This window comes from Paroedura picta, chromosome 4 (assembly GCF_049243985.1).
Source record: "Paroedura picta isolate Pp20150507F chromosome 4, Ppicta_v3.0, whole genome shotgun sequence".
NCBI classification, from domain to species: Eukaryota; Metazoa; Chordata; class Lepidosauria; order Squamata; family Gekkonidae; genus Paroedura; species Paroedura picta.
In genome coordinates this window covers 9,889,776-9,906,562 of record NC_135372.1, presented here as the reverse complement: position 1 = coordinate 9,906,562, position 16,787 = coordinate 9,889,776, and the positions used below count along the sequence as shown (strand labels likewise).

The 16,787-nt window shown below is 48.0% G+C and overlaps 1 protein-coding gene across 2 annotated transcripts; it reads right to left on the bottom strand.

Moving 5' to 3' along the window:
• Positions 1-3,874: 3,874 nt before the first annotated feature.
• On the bottom strand, positions 3,875-12,398 carry DOHH (deoxyhypusine hydroxylase). Of its 2 annotated transcripts, none has more exons than XM_077331780.1 (5): positions 12,109-12,398; positions 9,501-9,845; positions 7,612-7,688; positions 5,591-5,828; positions 3,875-4,334 (listed from the first exon to the last, which is right to left on the bottom strand). In XM_077331780.1, the coding sequence occupies exons 2-5, from the start codon at positions 9,772-9,774 to the stop codon at positions 4,018-4,020; spliced, it is 906 nt and encodes a 301-aa protein (XP_077187895.1). In that variant the 5' UTR covers positions 9,775-9,845; positions 12,109-12,398; the 3' UTR covers positions 3,875-4,017. The 2 variants fall into 2 exon arrangements, with proteins under 2 accessions (XP_077187895.1, XP_077187896.1); XM_077331781.1 differs by lacking the exon at positions 12,109-12,398 and adding an exon at positions 12,051-12,094.
• Positions 12,399-16,787: the final 4,389 nt, after the last annotated feature.

Here is a 16,787-nt window from a genome sequence, read left to right as displayed (position 1 = left end):
CGTGACCACAAGTTCAGGCACAGAGCAGAGGCCAGCCCCCCTGGAATTCTGGCACCCCCAAGTGCACGGCCTGTCATTTCGGTGGTCGATCGGCTGGCTCCCACATCTCACTTCCACACCCACGTCTCTGAAGGGGACTGGCACTGCTTCCAGGGTTTTTCAAAGCTTGAAAAATATTCCAGGGGTTCCTCCACAGAGGGACCGCTTACCCCCTTATGCCCCCTGCAGGACACTTCGCTCTGTGGGTAGGAATCTGCTGACGATTCTGGGACTCCGGGAAGTGCGCCTGGCCTCAACCAGGGCCAGAGCATCCTCTGTCCTGGCCCCTGCCTGGTGGAATGAGCTCCCTGAAGAGCTGCGGGCCCTGACAGATCTCTCTGAGTTCCACTGGGCCTGCAAGACGGAGCTCTTCCGCCAAGCATTTGGTTGAGGCCGGGTGTGATCTCGGGGCTGATATCGGGTTCCCCCCCTCCCCTTAGGGGTTGGGCCAGTATATTTCCATCTGAGATCTGCCTTATTCTAGAACAACCCAGTGATTCCGTGCGGGAAATGAAGTTAGTTGTACTCCACCATCGTAATATTGTAGTTTTAGAGATATTTTATGGGGAGATTGTTTTATACTATGGATAATGTTGTTGGATTGTTGCGGACTGGATTGTTTATTTTACGTGCTTGTAAACTGCTGCAAGCCAGTTTGCATACAAATTCAAATAATAAATTATTATTTGTTTATTAATTGATCAAAGTTGGTCCACCTGGACCGGCAGGTGTTCTCCCGGTTTTAGGCAGAGGTCTCTCACACCACCTACTGCCAGCTTCTTTAACTGGAGATGCCAGGGACTGAACAGTGGATGCCCTTCCATGGAGCCAAAGCCCCTCCCTGTGGGTCCGACACTGAATGGCCGGTGCATGCCTTGAAAAATAAATTCACAAGCCCCTTCCAAGAAGGGCTGGTTCAGGGCTGCAAACTCCCAGTAATTGGGGAGGCAGCACAGTGGCCCATGCAGAGAAGAAGAAAAGCTGGCTATCCTGCTTTTCACTACTCAAAGGAGTCTCAAAGCGGCTTCCAATCCCCTTCCCTTCCTCCAGCTTGTGAGGGAGGTGTGGCTGAGTGAGCCCTAAGAGAACCGCTCTGCAAGAACAGCTCTAACAGAACTTTGACAGACCCAAGGTCACCCAGCGGAGGAGCGGGGAATCAAACCTGGCTCTCCAGATCAGATGCCGTTGCTCTTAACCATGACAACACGCTGACACAAAGAAGTCACGCGCTTCTCCAGCAAAACAAGATGCACTGAGCGGATTGTAGGAGCTGTGCACAGTTTTTACTCAAAGTCTCTGAATTAACATGGTGCCCTGAGCAGCGTCAAGGTATCAACGGGCTGCGAAGGCAGCTCTGACCGCCCTGCGCCGATCCTGTTCTCTTGGGGACCAGACACTTTGTGTCTACACTGTTCCATCCTCCTGGAATAACTCCCAGAATGCTCTGCTCAGGGTACGGCCTGTGAAAAGTCCAAGCCCACCACAGGGCGGCCAAAATGCTCAGAACCAACACGCCAGGAGCAAGAATGCGCTTCCTTTTAAGCCGAGAGAAAGAGGTCGTTTCCAAGCCACAAAAAAAATCAGAGTCCGGTGGCACCTTTAAGACCAACAAAGATTTACTCAAGGCGTGAGCTTTCGGGTGTCTTATGAAGAGTGCTTGCCCTCGAAAGCTCACGCCCTGAATAAATCTTTGTTGGTCTTAAAGGTGCTACTGGACTCTGGTTTTATTTCAGACCAACACGGCTACTCATTTGAATGTTTCCAAGCCACGTTACGTTTTATGCTGATGGGTGATGCAGCGGAAATGAGGCCAGTGCTAGTTTCAAAGGAGAAACCTTTGGGTAACAGAAGGGGAAAGGGCTCCCTTCAAAAAAACCCAGACGGCTCAGGATAATCCGCACTTGTCAGGTCTCAGAAGCTGAACACGGCTAGCCTGGGTCAGTATTTGGATGGAAGATGACCATGGAAGTCTAGAGTTTTTACACAGAGGCAGACAATGGCAAGCCGCCTCTGAACATGTTGCCTTGAAAATCCTATGGCTGTGACTTGACGGCATCTCCCACCACCATGGAGTCACCCAGGAGAACCAGCAAGAACTTGGGGCCTGCCCAAACTCGTCATGACTCACAAGGATGACAGTGGCTCACCTTTAGCTCATAAAACCGCCCAAAAGCAGATTGTGCTAGTACTGTTTGCAGAATTAGACCAGTTTGTGGTTCCCTTCCTAGGGGGGTTTCAAGCTTTACAGTTCCAAAGTATTTGGGCAGCTGAATGGTCCCAAAGCACAGACAAACAATTATGCTCGCAAGTTTAAACGCATTTAGGATGCTTAGGGCTGATCCTGCGTTGAGCAGGGGGTTGGACTAGATGGCCTGTAAGGCCCCTTCCAACTCTATGATTCTATGATTACCTTCCGAGGTTTCTGAAGGCCACACATTGGGCTTATGTGGTTAGATGTGGTTTAGAAGCTACTGGAGCTGCAAAATGTGTTCTACTGGAATGTCCCAGGACTAAAAATGCAAGACAGAAATGGATTGAATCTTTGACACACTGGTGAACCGATTCCTCAGCAGGTGTCCTTCTTCCTAAATTACTAGCAGATTCAAGAGTAGAAAATACAGGCCTTTTATGTTAGCGAGGTTAAATATTTTACCCTCTGCCTTGCTAATTGGGAGATTCCATAACTTTCCCTAGGAAAATAGAGTTTGTCCATGTGAATTGTATTGAAATCTGTCTTGCAAGTTCTATTGTATTGTCCATTTTGTGAAGGGATTAGAGTCAAATTTTTATCCTCCTTTTTGACTAGGTGTGCCCGGTCTTCTGACCAGGCTAAAGTACTGTTTTTAATGGACAGCCAGAACCCTGTATTGATTGAGGGGGTGGTGATGTTTTTGTCAGCTGCTATTAGGATGCGGGTAGTTAAACTTCAATGTTGAGAATTGTTTACTTCCATAATTTATCTGTTAGTATAATGATTCTATTAATTTTATTGTTGTCCCTTGACTTTTACATGTCTATAATGTTTTTATTAATTCTATTGTCCCTTTTATCACGCTAATAAAGATTTGACCAATAAAAGAATAGAAAATACTCATTTTAGCTACATTTTTAGTCCAGGCCATAAGAGTTTGGGGCAACTTACAAAAGTACCGTTGTACTAGCCCTGTCTGAATTCTTCCTTTCTTCCTCATATACCAAGTTACATTTGATAAATGCTACTCAAGAGCTGGTTTTTCTCAACCAGGGTTTTGTGACACCCTGGGGTTTCTTCATGGCCCTGGAAGGGTGAGAATTAATTATTTTTTGATATATTTTTTTTTAATTGCTAAAAGGTTATCAGATGGTATGACCATATTTGGTCATGTCGACCCCTCCCCAAATGGCTAATGATGGGCCTGGAAAGGGTGAAAAGGGGGGGGGTCCCAGGGTGGCACATACACAGCTCTGCTTCCCAACCACATTCTGCATGATTGTGCCACTTCTGGGGTTTCTCAAAGCCTGAAGAATGTTTCAGGCATTTCCCAACGGTAAAAAAAGTTGAGAAGGCTAGAGTACAGTAAGGAAGAAGACTGAGGTCCATGAAGAACCGTAATGAGCTCGGGACTTTTACCGAGTGTCTCTCATTCCAAATTGGGAGAGGGGTGACATCCAGCCATTTGCGTGGCACTTTACACTCCCGCTCAGGACTTCCAACAGAGAGATCCAACTCTACCCCTGCCCCCCATGGAGGTCCTGCTCATGAGTACAATGATCCCACAAGCCTGCGGACTGCCGTCAGAAAACTCTTGATAGAAGCCACGCTACACCTCCAACCCAGCGGAGAGGGAAAACGAGAAAAAGCTGAAATAATTTAATGACTCAGGCCATCCACCTGTGCAGTGACTGGACCATGGAATGCCAAATGATGGTGGAATTGAAGCATCAGCAGCAAAAGGGGGGTGGTCTGGGGAGGGGACAGTGACAAACAACCCCCCCTGCTCAGTCTGAAGCCTGCAGCTTGCTCAGTCCATCAGCATACTGGAAGTCCACCCCGTTCTCATAATCGTACATGTCCAGGGCCACTTCGCAGCTCTCCCGGACCACCCGCTCCTTGTCCTGGGTGTATGCCTGCAGAGTGGCCAAGCAGGAGGCCTTGGCGATGGAGCCCAAAGCCTCAGCACACTCGTGGCGCACCATGGGGTTCTCGGCTGCGTCCTCCAGGGCGGCCGTCAACTGCGGGATGGCAGCTTCATGCTGCATCTGACCCAGGACGTACGCAACCTCATGGCGGAAGAGGGCACTGCCGGACTTCAGGCCTGGAAGAGAGGGTTTGTGATGTTCAGTGAGGTTGTGAGTAGGTGAAGAAGAGCCCCGGTGGGTCAGACCAGGGGTCAATCCAGTCCAGCATCCTGCCTCACATGGAGGTCAACCAGTTCCTCTGGAGGGCCAGCAACAGGGCAGAGAGGCCTCGGCCTTCCCCTGAGAGGAACAGAAGAAGAGCCCTGCTGGATCAGACCAGGGAGGGTCCATCTAGTCCAGCCTCCTGTCTCACACAGTGGCCAACCAGTTCTTCTGGAGGGCCAGCAACAGGAGATAGAGGTTGAGGCCTTCCCCTAACGCTGCCTCTTGGCTCTGGGATCCAGAGGCTTAGTGACTCTCGATGCACTCTGCCATGGCTCCCTGCAGTGTAGGCAGATGTTGGAACGGGCAAGTCCCAGAAAACAATGGGGTCTGAACGCAGGCACATACTGGTATCATCTAGCTGTAAGGCAAAGGTCCCCAGGCAGCACTGCACAAATATCTGAGGAAGGCTCATTTTCTAACACCACTGCATCGCCCCCCCTTCCCCCAATTGCAAAAACGCATAAGAATCATCTGCAGGTAGAGGAACCCAACTCCAGTGTCTCTGCAGCCTGGGTTGGGGTGTGATTTCAGAATGTAAGGAGTTGACCTCAGAGCAGTAACTCATGCAGAGCTGCAACAAATGATCAGCCTCCCAATGAAGAGGGAAGACAGGAGTCCCTGCTAGGATCATTCAGAGTTGTGCTAGGAAGCCTCTCTTGGCTGGCTGGCGTCTAGGCGTTGTTTAAATCTGTTGTTCATGCATGAACTGTAGTTGTTTTTGTAGTGCACGGTTAGCAGCATGGACTGAAGCAATGAGTATGGGTGCCAACAATCAGGCTGACGTACTGGAAGGGCAACGGGATGGGTCAGGACGCCTTAAGGGACTCGAGCCTGCCCTGTTACTCAAGCTAGGGATCAGAGCGGGGAAAAGGGATGATGCTGCAAGGACAAATTTGACCCCTTGAATCCGCCTCCCCAAAACGGGCTGGGATACACAATGTCCTGAGTTTGAGTCCCAGCTGGGAGCCAGGGTCTATGTGCTCCATAAGATGACACCTGCACAGACCACTAAGTAAACCTCCATTTTGTACTGGTGGGGGTGGGGAAACAGTGGCTCAGCAAGGACACTGGTGGCAACATTCGAACCCAGGACTGGCTCGCCCGCCACCGCTTAGCTGTAGCCCCATCCCAGCTCTTTGCCTTGGGGAACGGAACGGCAAAGGCTCACCATCTGCAAGGGCGAGAACGGCGGGCTCTCCCCCCAGGTTCCGCAGGGCGAACATGGCCCGGTAGCGCTCAAAGAGGGGCCGAAATTCATCCAGCAGGGCCCCCTTCAGCTTCCCCACGTCCTCCTCCGGAGCAGGGGGGGCCGGGTCCACGGAACTGTAGGGGCTGGTTGAGGGCTCCGCTTTGTGTGTCTGCAGCCACTCCAGCCTCTTCACAGCCAGCTGGCACGTTTCGGCTACCTGCGCAAGGTTGAACACAAACACAGATTCCCTTCCTTTTCTGAGCCACCCATTAAGGATTGAACCCACTCCAGGCCCGTTATCCAGGGCTGCAGCCACGGGAGCAGCGTGGGAGGGCGGTATAGAATGATAATCAATACTTTACAAGCTGCTGGACAAAAAACATGACACTGCACTGGAAGTCCTTGGCTCCTTCGCTTTAAACAAACACACAAAAAAAGAACACACCAGATTTCAGAAGCTGCAAGGAAAGTGGGGAAAGATTCGGCAAGGGAGGGTGTCAGAATTACAATGTGCTGCTCCCCACCTCCTGAGCAGAACCAGACTCCTAGAAACACAGAAACAGAGCTGGAAGAGGCAAACGCAGGATCAGAGATAAAGCAGGGAGATAAAGCAGCCATGGGAAGTGTCTATCTAGTTGCTGCCTGAAGGCTGCTGGTGAGAGGGAACTCACCATCTTAGGCAGCCGATTCCACTGCTGAACTACACAGACTGTGAATTCACCCCCATCCCGATATCTAGCCCCCGCTCCTGATGTCTAGCCAGGACAAGTAATGTAAAACCCATCACTGCCACTCTCTCCTCTGCTGCCAACAGGAACCTTTCCCTGCCCTCCTCCAAATGACAACCTTTCAAATCCTTCAAGTGAGCCATCCTGTCCCCTCTCGGCCTCCTCTTCTCCAGGCTGAACATTCCCAAGTCCCTCAGCCTTTCCTCACAGGGCTCGGTCCCCGGGCCCTGGATCCTCCTCATCGCTCTCCTCTGTACCCTTTAAATTTTGTCCACATCTTTTTTGAAGTGAGGCTTCCAAAGCTGCACTCAGGACTCCAGGTGGGGTCTGACTGATGCAGTACACAGTGGGACTAGGGGATCTTGCGATTTTGACGGGATGCCTCCATTGATGCAGCCGAAGACTGTACTGCCACATCACCTTGTCTGCTCTTATTTAGCTTACAGCCCACAAGTCCCCCAAGATCTCGTGCTGCTGCCCAGAATGTCTCTCCCACCCAGCCTGCAGCCTTCTCAGTTTTGTGACCCAGATGGAGAACTCTGCACTTCTCCTTATTGAATTGCGTCTTGTTCTCACTGGCCCACTTTAAAAGGGGAGTGGACAAATTTACAGAGGATGGAACTATCGATGGCTACCGAGAAGTATATCTCCCATCCAGTATGCAAATACTTTGCATCCAGTAAAAATCCTTATCTCTTTGGAGCAGAGTTTGGATAGAACAGACAAAAAACAGACCGAAGGAACTTGTTTTCACTCAGCACTGCTGCAGGATCACGGGACAGCACAGAACATCTCTGTTCTTATCTTTCAATTTCAACATTCAATGCCTGATTTTCAGAACGGTGCTTTGGTGGGGCCTCACCCTGGCTGCAGCCACGTCATCCAAGAACACGCATGAAGCTACATGGTACTAAATCAGCGCCTAAAACCACCAAGGTCAGTGTTGTCTACTCCAGGGGTGGCCAAACTGTAACTCCATGGACTACAATTACCATGAGCCCCTGCCAGCATCATGCTAGCAGGGCTCATGTGAATTGTAGTCCATGGACATCTGGATGACCAGTTTGGCCACCCCTGGTCTACTCTGACTGGCCCTGGCTCTCCTCGATCTTCAGGGACAGGTTGATCCTTAACTGGAGCTATTGGGGACTGAATCTTGGACCTTCTGCATGCTGAGAAGATGCTCTACCACTGAGCCACAGCCCTGCGCCCCCCCTCCGCCGGAGCTTTGGCAGGGTAAGAATGTCCCCCAAGCCTTGTTGTCCTATTTACCTCAACAACAGGGTCCTTGGAGTACAGTCTCAGCACATCCAGCACGGTAGGGTTCCCAACAGCCCCCAAAGCTTCACCTGCAGGGAACCAGAAAGAAATTAGAAGTCTCAAGGAAGATCATTAGCAACAGGGAAAAAACTTTTGATGGTTTATCCAACTTGGGCAAACACCAGTGAGAAGGGCCCTTTTGGTGGCAGCACCAAGTCCCCAGAACAACTCCTGACAACTTAAATTTAGTCCTTTTAGGTGCTGAAATATGGGTTTTGTTGTTGTTTTTCAAACAAATTTCCTGATGCTATTGTGCAATTCCTGCCCCCATCCCACAAAATTGCACAAGGTTTTCCCTGGCTCTTTTAAAGCTGATGCAAATCTTTCTGAATGCAACAGCCCGTTATTTAAAATGAACAGAGCTTTATACCTTTTTGCTAACATGGCTTTCATTATTCAAATTAAGTTCCGCAAGGCAGTCACAGGCATTTTTCCTTAAACGGAGACAGCTTGACATGAATATTTCTGAAATAAGAACGCGACTCCGTCCACACCCTGGGCCAGGCACAATCTCACCTTGTTGTTTCCTGGAAGGGGTGGGGCCAAAGAGTCATGTGACACTGCGGGACACCTGAGCTCCTGGCCTGGTGAGGCTTTCACAGGTGGGGAATGATCCAAGAAGGGGGAAGGATGAGAGTGAGGCATGGCAGAGTGGGGCAGAGGTGCCAGGTGAGGATGAGGTTCAAATTCCCTCTCTGCCCCAATGCTCGCTGGTGTAAAAACCAAGTTAGATGCATTTGCCACAATTCATTGCTAGTTACGTGACTCTGTCAGTTAAAAATGCTCTCATCCCTTGTCTAGTCATTGATCCCTGTACCAGCCATCCTGCTTTAGACCTTAGGTGTGAATGCCCTCACTTCCTGCTTTGCCCCCTCCCGCAAGGAACTGCCTGGGAGATGATTTCAAAGGCCTTGGATGCCTGGCCTGTCTTTGGTCAACAAGGACAGTTTGCACCTAAATCAGTTGTTGGGGCTTTTGGTACTGGGTAGATAAGAGGGTACTTGCTTTGCATCTTCAGTCTTAGCAAGGACCCCATGAAGATCTGTTTGCTTTCACTTCAATAAAGTGCTTTCTTTCCTAAATGAAGCTTGATTATTGGGAGCATATGGAAATTCTCACAGCTGGATGGCCTTGAGGCCAGTTACTTAGCCTAGGCTGCCTCACAGGGCTGTCATGAAGACAGAGAAAGGACAACACTGAGCCTTTCTCTGAGCTCACCAGAGGCAGGCTGGGATTAAATCAAAGTGACATATAGACACACTGCCCTGTATGCTTAAGAATCAAGATAACAAAGCGGAAATACGCACCCCGTGTGGTTCAATAAATCTTGCACTTAACAGAATTTGTGTTTTCCAACTAGAAGTCAACATTAAACACGAAGAAAAGTTCTTGTCCTCAGAGTCTTAATAATCATCAAGACTAGAAACTAGGGGATGACTAGGTTCGTTGTGAGACTTCCACAGCTTTGTAATAACGATTGCATGTGACCAGCAACAAAACTAGATATTACTCTGCGTCCCGAAATCCGTGAGCCACATGGGTTAATTTTCCCCTGTATGCTTAAGACCAGAAAGTTTAATTCCGGATATAAGCATTTGCATTCGCTTACTGGCACAGCTACCCATAGAAATGTGATATTTGAAGAAGTGTGCACGCATGCAAAAGCTAATACCCAGAATTCAACCTTGTTGGTCTTAAAAGGGACCGCTTTGTTCTATTGCTTCAGACCAACACAACTGCCCACCAGAATCTGCCCTATATAATGAGGTACGAAAGCTCATGAACAATCTGGCTTCTGAGGCAAATGGGGAAAGACCCTTGTAGCTCCAAGCCTTCCTTACCTGCTTCATGCCGGACCATGGGCTCCTGAGAAGTATCCTGCAGTACGCGGAGCAGGATGGGGATAGCACGTTCATCTTGCATCTGCCCAAGGCAATAGGCCAGCTCGTGCTTGAGAAGAGCAGAGTCGTCCCCAAAGGCTTGGCTGATCCACTCGATGGCAGCCGGCCCCCCCAGGTTGCGCAGGGTGAAGAGTGCCCGGAAGCGGCTCTTCAGGGGCTGGCCAGAGTCTACCAGGGTCTTGCCAATCAGTTCGATTTCCTTCTCCGTCACCATGCTGTGTCCGGCAGGGCGGAGCCAGGAGCCCCCAGGAGGCAGAAGCACCTACGGCAAAACTCGGCAGGCACCTGAACAAGAACCAAAGGCCATGAGGATTCCCTGCCTCCCTCCAGAATCTGACTTTGCAATTTTATTATTTGCAAAGAACACAAAGATTTTCCCTTCATTCAGGCAGGTGCCTGGAGATCTTTTGGATATTAAGCTCAGATGTTAATTTTACCTGGAGGATGCAGGCAAGTACAAGTTTGGAAATCATTACTATAGGTAACAGTAGGCTGGGTAGCTTGTGAGAGACATCAGGGCAGCCTCGTAAGGGTTTCTGTGTAGTTGGTGGGATTGCCCTCAATCGTGCAGAAAGAGATGACTTTGTAAATGAAACAGAAGTGAGGGGGGAATTAAAACGTCCTGAGGAGGGCTGCGTGATTTCTCAGAGGCTTGAAATATTGAGAACAAGTGAGAGTCAGTGAAGGGGTCTGGTGAAGTTGTTCAAGCCCAGGGGTAGTCAAACTGCGGCCCTCCAGATGTCCATGGACTACAATTCCCAGGAGCCCCTGCCAGCGAATGTCACTTCCAGCACAGCTGGCTCATAGTGGCTCACAACAATAAAAATTCATACAATAAAACAATACAAGCAAAAGCTGCAGCCTAATCCCAACCCCCTGCTGTGAGGAGACAAGAACTAATGGAATACCACGAAAAAGAGAGGTTGGAAGTATTCCATGGAAGGAAAGGCAGGGGGGGTGGGGTCTGCAAAAGTCCTCCATGAGCTGTAATCTAGGAAAGTCCCAGGTTCAAATCTCAGCTCCACCACAAAGTCACAAAGCTGTCTTAAATAACCCTTCAACCCCCATCATCTGCAATACAGAAATTAGGGTTTCCAGATCTATGTTGGAAAAGACCTGGATATTTTGGGGGGTGTGGCCTGTGGAGGTCAGGGTTTGGGGCTGCCATAGCATCCATCTTCCAAAGTGGTCATTTCCTCAAGATAAACTCATCTCTGTCACCTGAAGTTCAGTTGAAACAGTGGGAGACCTCCAGCCACCACCGGGAGGTTGTCAACCCTAACAAGCGAACCCATGGCTTACCTTGCAAGGCTGTCATAAGGATAAGAATAAGACAACACATGTGAATCCTTATTAGGTGTATGTGCAAAGGCTTGAAAATGGATCCAAAGTAGGATTTCCCTCAAAGCCCTGGTGAGTTTTGGAGATCTCTCAAAAAGGAGCAAACATTCTTACAAATGCTCAAAAAGTTTTTTAAAAGATTTCTCTCAACCTCAAGAGGTTTGACATAAGGGATTCCATTCTTCTGGCCACTGGCAATACTTTTGCAAACATTCTTGCTGTGCATCCTTTTTTGCATTAGCAGCTTTCTCCCCAAAGCTGAGCCTCAGCACTGAAAATTAAGCTGAATTGGACCAGGTGTCAATAAAGCAACCAAACACCTGCAGCAACCTGAGATAATGAGGTAGACTGCCCTGAGCACAGATGTTCCATGAAACTTTCAAAGCTACAAACTATTGAATGAAGATGATAAAATCCAGGTAGGGCAGAAGGAGAGCACATTCCACAGCTAGGAGTGTCCCCACACAGACACATGTTCATTTTGTAAATATTAAAGCTTCAATGCTTAAAGCCACCACAAAATACAAGTATTTCAAGTTAAGTTTGTAGTTTTTTTCAAGACAGTGATTTTACAACAGGGCTCTGGGGGGGGCACTTTATGGGGCACAGAGGGTCAATAGACAATACAGAGTTGTCAACATCCAGATGGGACCAGGAGACCACCTGGAAATGCAACCTATTTCCAGACGGCAGAGACCAGAAAATGGCTACTTTGGAGGGCAATCTCCACAGCTGGGGCAGCCAATCTGTGGCTCTCCAGATGTCCAGGGACTACATTTCCCATTAGCCCCTGCCACGGGCTCATGGGAATTGCAGGGGCTCATGAGTATTGTAGTCCATGGACATCTTTAGACCCACAGTTTGGCCACCCCTGCCTATGGCAGGGATAGTCAACCTGTGGTCCTCCAGATGTTAATGGACTACAATTCCCATGAGCCCCTGCCAGCAAACGCTGGCAGGGGCTCATGGGAATTGTAGTCCATGGATATAACCATTGTAGTCCATGGATATAACCAGATTTGAGCGGCTGTAATCAAGTGGGACTGACTGACATTCAAATGAGGAGCACCCCGTTTCCCGCCCACGTCATTTTTAGAAAGCCTAAAATTCCCTAAAATTAGCCTCCCGTCCCATTCCTCCAGGGCTCACCTGCTCCCTTCCCTCCCATCTCCATGGTAACAGTACGAATCCCCCCCCCCGTACTTACCCCAAGCCCCACGCGTTCTTAAGCGTCTTCCACGCCTGCGCACTTGCTGTCAGGTCGCGGCTCAACTATTGGACGGACTGGGCCAAAGCTAATGAGAGGTGTGGGGGTGGGAAGAATAGAGTCTGGACTCCCAGGCTACCTTCTCTCCTTCCACACGGATCGTTTTATCGATAAAAGAGGAGGGACAAAATTCTTTGGAGACCGATCATTAATAAAGGTGGCTTTGTCTTCTCTCTCCCCCCACCCCAATATGGGGAGTAATGGATGCACCCAGAAGGAAGGCGAAGACGGGACAGCCAGTACGCGTGCGTACTGAACGAGGAAGGCGTTATCATATGAGGGTAGTGCCGATCTCCCGTGGCATTTTGGGAATTGTAGGCCATGGGAGATGGTGTTGTGGCATCTAACACCACCTGTGACTTCTGCACTTTTTGCAAAACAAATAATCACCCAAATGCTTTCCAAAGAAGTCCACCTTGTAAACTAATACGCATGAGGACTAAGCTTTGTTTTGAATTTATGCAAACCTAATTCAATTCCATTACTTAATGGATTCTCCATCTTGTTGACCGTATTGACTTAGGCCTCTGAAAGGCCTCTGGGAGAAGAGGAATTGGCGTTTTACCCCACTTTCCACTACTACCAGGAGTCTCAAAGCAGCTTATGACTGGCTTCATGAGGAGGAGTGGGGAATTAAACCCAGCTCTCCAGATTAGAAGCTGCCACCACTCTTAACCACTACACCAAGCTGGCTCATTGACAAAGGTGCTTTGAATCTCGAAAAAGGAGTTTGATGAATAATATAAATAGATATAATAAAATAAACCTTTGTTACAGTGCAGGCTTTCAGGGATTGGGGCTTACTTTCTTATAGGCAGTGGGAAGAAAGAAAATCATATTAGTTATTTTTACAGCAAATCAGGTTGGGTCTTGTGAACTTTGTTGAGAATGCATTTTGTTGATAATGCACAACTGCAAAACTGATTTGCAAATAGGCTAGCATACTTATATTGCCACCTGCAGCCCCTCCCCCAATTTGAATCCTGGTGCGCAAATTAATTATTGGTTCCAAAAAATCTTCCCAGCCAGGTTCCCACACTAAAGCATGCACAAACACTGCTAGATAGTACAACATTCCAAACAGACCTCCTTAAATTCGGGGCAGGGAGATATTAACACAATTAACACAGTTAATTAGGGTCAACAGAACATAAAGTCATCAAATGACAGCATCACAGAAACAGGCGAACGCCTACAGGTTAATAACACAACAGAACAAGGCATGATAACCATTATATGACAAGAATCATAGAATAATTGAGTTGGATTAGTCCAACCCACTGCACTATGCAGGACTCTCACATCCCTATCGCTCATCTACTGTAACCTGCCACCCCCTTGAGCCTTCACAGAATCAGCCTGTGATTCAAGAAGTAAACTTGTGAAAAGGATCTTGATACACAAAAGAGGAAGAGAAAATATTTCTCCATTGTATCTGAGGAAGTGTGCTCTGACCCACGGAAGCTCATACTAGAATACATTTTATTAATCTTTGATTAAAAAAAAAATTTGTTTCGCTAGATTTGACTAATATGGATTCTGCACCCACACTAGAATTCTCATGCATCTTGGTAACAAAAAGTTTCTTTGTGTTCTCAAGGGGAAATTACATACAAGATTGCTGAACCTGAGTTCACTCACAAGTTCAAAATGACAGACACCCCCCCTCCTCCTTGCAAAGATGAATAAGGGTGCTGGATTCTTATCTCAGGAAACATGCTGATTTTCCACCCCTCTGCTCTAATCAAGCTTATTCCAATATGCATAGTCCCTTTGATTCCTTTATAAGAGTCCTTTACCACACCCCTCTCACTTTCTGACTGGGATAAAAAGACTGAGAGAAGGAGCTTTGAGTCATGTAAGCTTATATCTTGGAAATGTTGGTCTTTAAGGTGCCACTGAACTTGAATCTAACATCTCAAACGGAGAACCAGCTTCCTTCCTTCCTTCCTTCCTTCCTTCCTTCCTTCCTTCCTTCCAGTGGCATCCAAAGCCTAGCGTTTAGCAGCCTCTACTGTCTGTTTGTGGCCTCTCCTCTGGGGACTCCAATGATGGCAAGCTAAGTCAGCTGAAATGTCTGCTGGACATATTTCTGTTTCCAGTGTGAGCACCTACAGTATGTAAGGCTCGAACAGTGATGGTGATGGAGGTTAAAATGAAAAAAAGTTCCTTTCTCAATCCCCAAATACAGCCGACCGAAACACATCTTCCACCATAGATACTAGGTTCCCTCTAACTGTATTAATATTTTCCCTAACACTGAACTCTTCTGGAGTGTTGCACACTGAATGAAAACATCACTGATCAACAAGAGGGTCTCCCAGCATGGGGCCATCAATAATGGAAGAGCTCCAGCTGAAGAGTGCAAGAGCATCACCTGACACTACTGGTTCAGTTTTTCATAGGCGGTGGTCTGTAATGCAGAAAATTTTAGGAATTAAGTTTTCATTCTATCAAAAACTTATGTTAAGTATCTTTCCCACTAACCTACCTATGCAGGGCAAAGAATTCTGTATTTATGCAGCTGCTGCAGCCAGACTTCTGGTTGCATCAAGCGGGAAACAAGAACCACCCAGTTTGGACTTACAGCTGGGGAACATTAGATACTTTGCCATAAGTTCCATGTACCCCCATGTTGTATGTAAACCGCCCTGAGCCATATGGAAGGACGGTATAGAAATCAAATAAATAAATAAATAAAATAATAAATAATAATAATAGTGAAACTAACTGACCAAGCAAACAGGAGGCCACAAGAAGTATTTTACAATTACTGGGACTTCTTATAATTTATGGATAAATGATATGACTGTGTAACTCTTTCCTTTTTCCTTAAATATATCTACTAGTATCAAAGCCTGTTTTAAAAATGGGCTTTGAAAGGAGCAGCAGGCAAGGAGGGCGTGAGAGGGTGGCCGCGGCTCCCTTTGGCCTGCAAAGTGGGCTAAAGGGAGTGGAAAGCCCCCCCCCCCGCCGGCAGCAACAGGGTTTTGCGGCCCGCAGGGAGGTTGCAAACACCCCTCCCCCCCAAACCCTCCCAGCAGGAGCATACCTGCAGGCTGCAAAGCCCTGTTTCTGCCTCTCTCTTTGTGGGTGACAATGGAGGCCGCAGCCACAAGGCTTCTAGCAGGCAAGGAGGGAGGGAGGGAGGGAGCTGGAGGGCGAGGGCCAATCAGGATGGACCTGGACGGACAGGGCCCCAGACAGTCTCCTCCCAGGAGGCTGTTTCCCAAATATATAAGGGAGCGATAAGGGATCGAAGCGAAATAGTGTTAAGGATATAAGTAGGTACTGACGGTGAAATAAGAGACTGATCATTCAGCTTTCTTCTAGGTTATCCATGCCAAGCCTCACAACTATATTAAATATACTTTTTAAAAATGTGTTTAACCCTAAACAGCAGTCCAGCGTGGCAGCAAAAGAATTGATAGCTTGGGGCTCTAAGCTGTTCTTACTTTGCTGGATGGCTAATCCAAGGCTGATTTCAGCACCGCAAATGGCTGCATTTCTCTCCTCCAACTCGGCATGTCTGCAAAGTTTCTCGGGAAAACCACATCATCAGCCAGTTGAAGCAAGGCTGGTTTTTTTTGCCAGAAGCAGATCAGTGGATTCAGGACAGCAACGTGGGTGCTGCGTGTAATTCCCCCTACTTTTCTGTGACTCAGAACAGTAAATCCCCCTGTCTGTGGTTCATAACCCTACTCAGTAGTCCATTAAATGTGCCTGAGCAGCCCAAATAAGACAAGGAATTGGGGACCGGACCGGAGAGCCAGCTAGTTGCATTGGGCTGGGCTGCTGAGATGTCACTTTCATTGAATGACTTGGAGCTGTGACCACCGGAGGGAACAAAGGTTTCCTTGTGCCAGAAGAACAGAGGGGGAAGTCTTAGATTACACAGTATTAAGGGAGGAACTGATTTGGGTGTAAAGGCTCCTTTTCCCCTTAAGATCCATAACTTGTCAGGCCTCCAGACTTCCTTCTGTATTGCCAACTTCCTCTACCTCTTCCCTTTGGACAGGCTGCACAGATTCCCTAAACCAGGCTTTTCCAGCCAGATACCCTGGGGTTTCTTGAAGACCCTGGAACGGTTTCCCAAATGGGTGAGAGTTAATTTTTTATACATTTAAAAACATCGTTAAACATTTATTGGGTGACATGACCATATATGGTCACGTTGACCTATCCACCCTTGCCAAAATGACCAGTGATGAGCCTGGAGGAGGGGGGAAGGGGAGGGGCCCTGGGTGGGCGTGTCCACTGCTTCCCAACCATATTCTACACAATTTTGCCACTTCTGGGGTTTCTCAAAGTCTGAAGAATGTTTCAGGGGTTTCTCAGTGGTAAAAAAGTTGGAAAAGGCTGCCCTAAGCAAACAAGAAAGACTCCACCTCTTCCAAAACTCAGCTTACAGAAAGTTAGCACAATATCAGAACAGGGTTTTATAGTGTTTTATAAAGTGACTACAAATACTTGAAGTACGACCCATCAAGGAACACAGGAAATATCATCTCAGTAGATCACATTCCCAGGAAGGGAATTTGAACACTGAAGTAAAAGGACAGTTAAATTTCCAAATCGAAAGGTGTTATGTGCAGCCGAAATTTCACACTTGAGTGGAC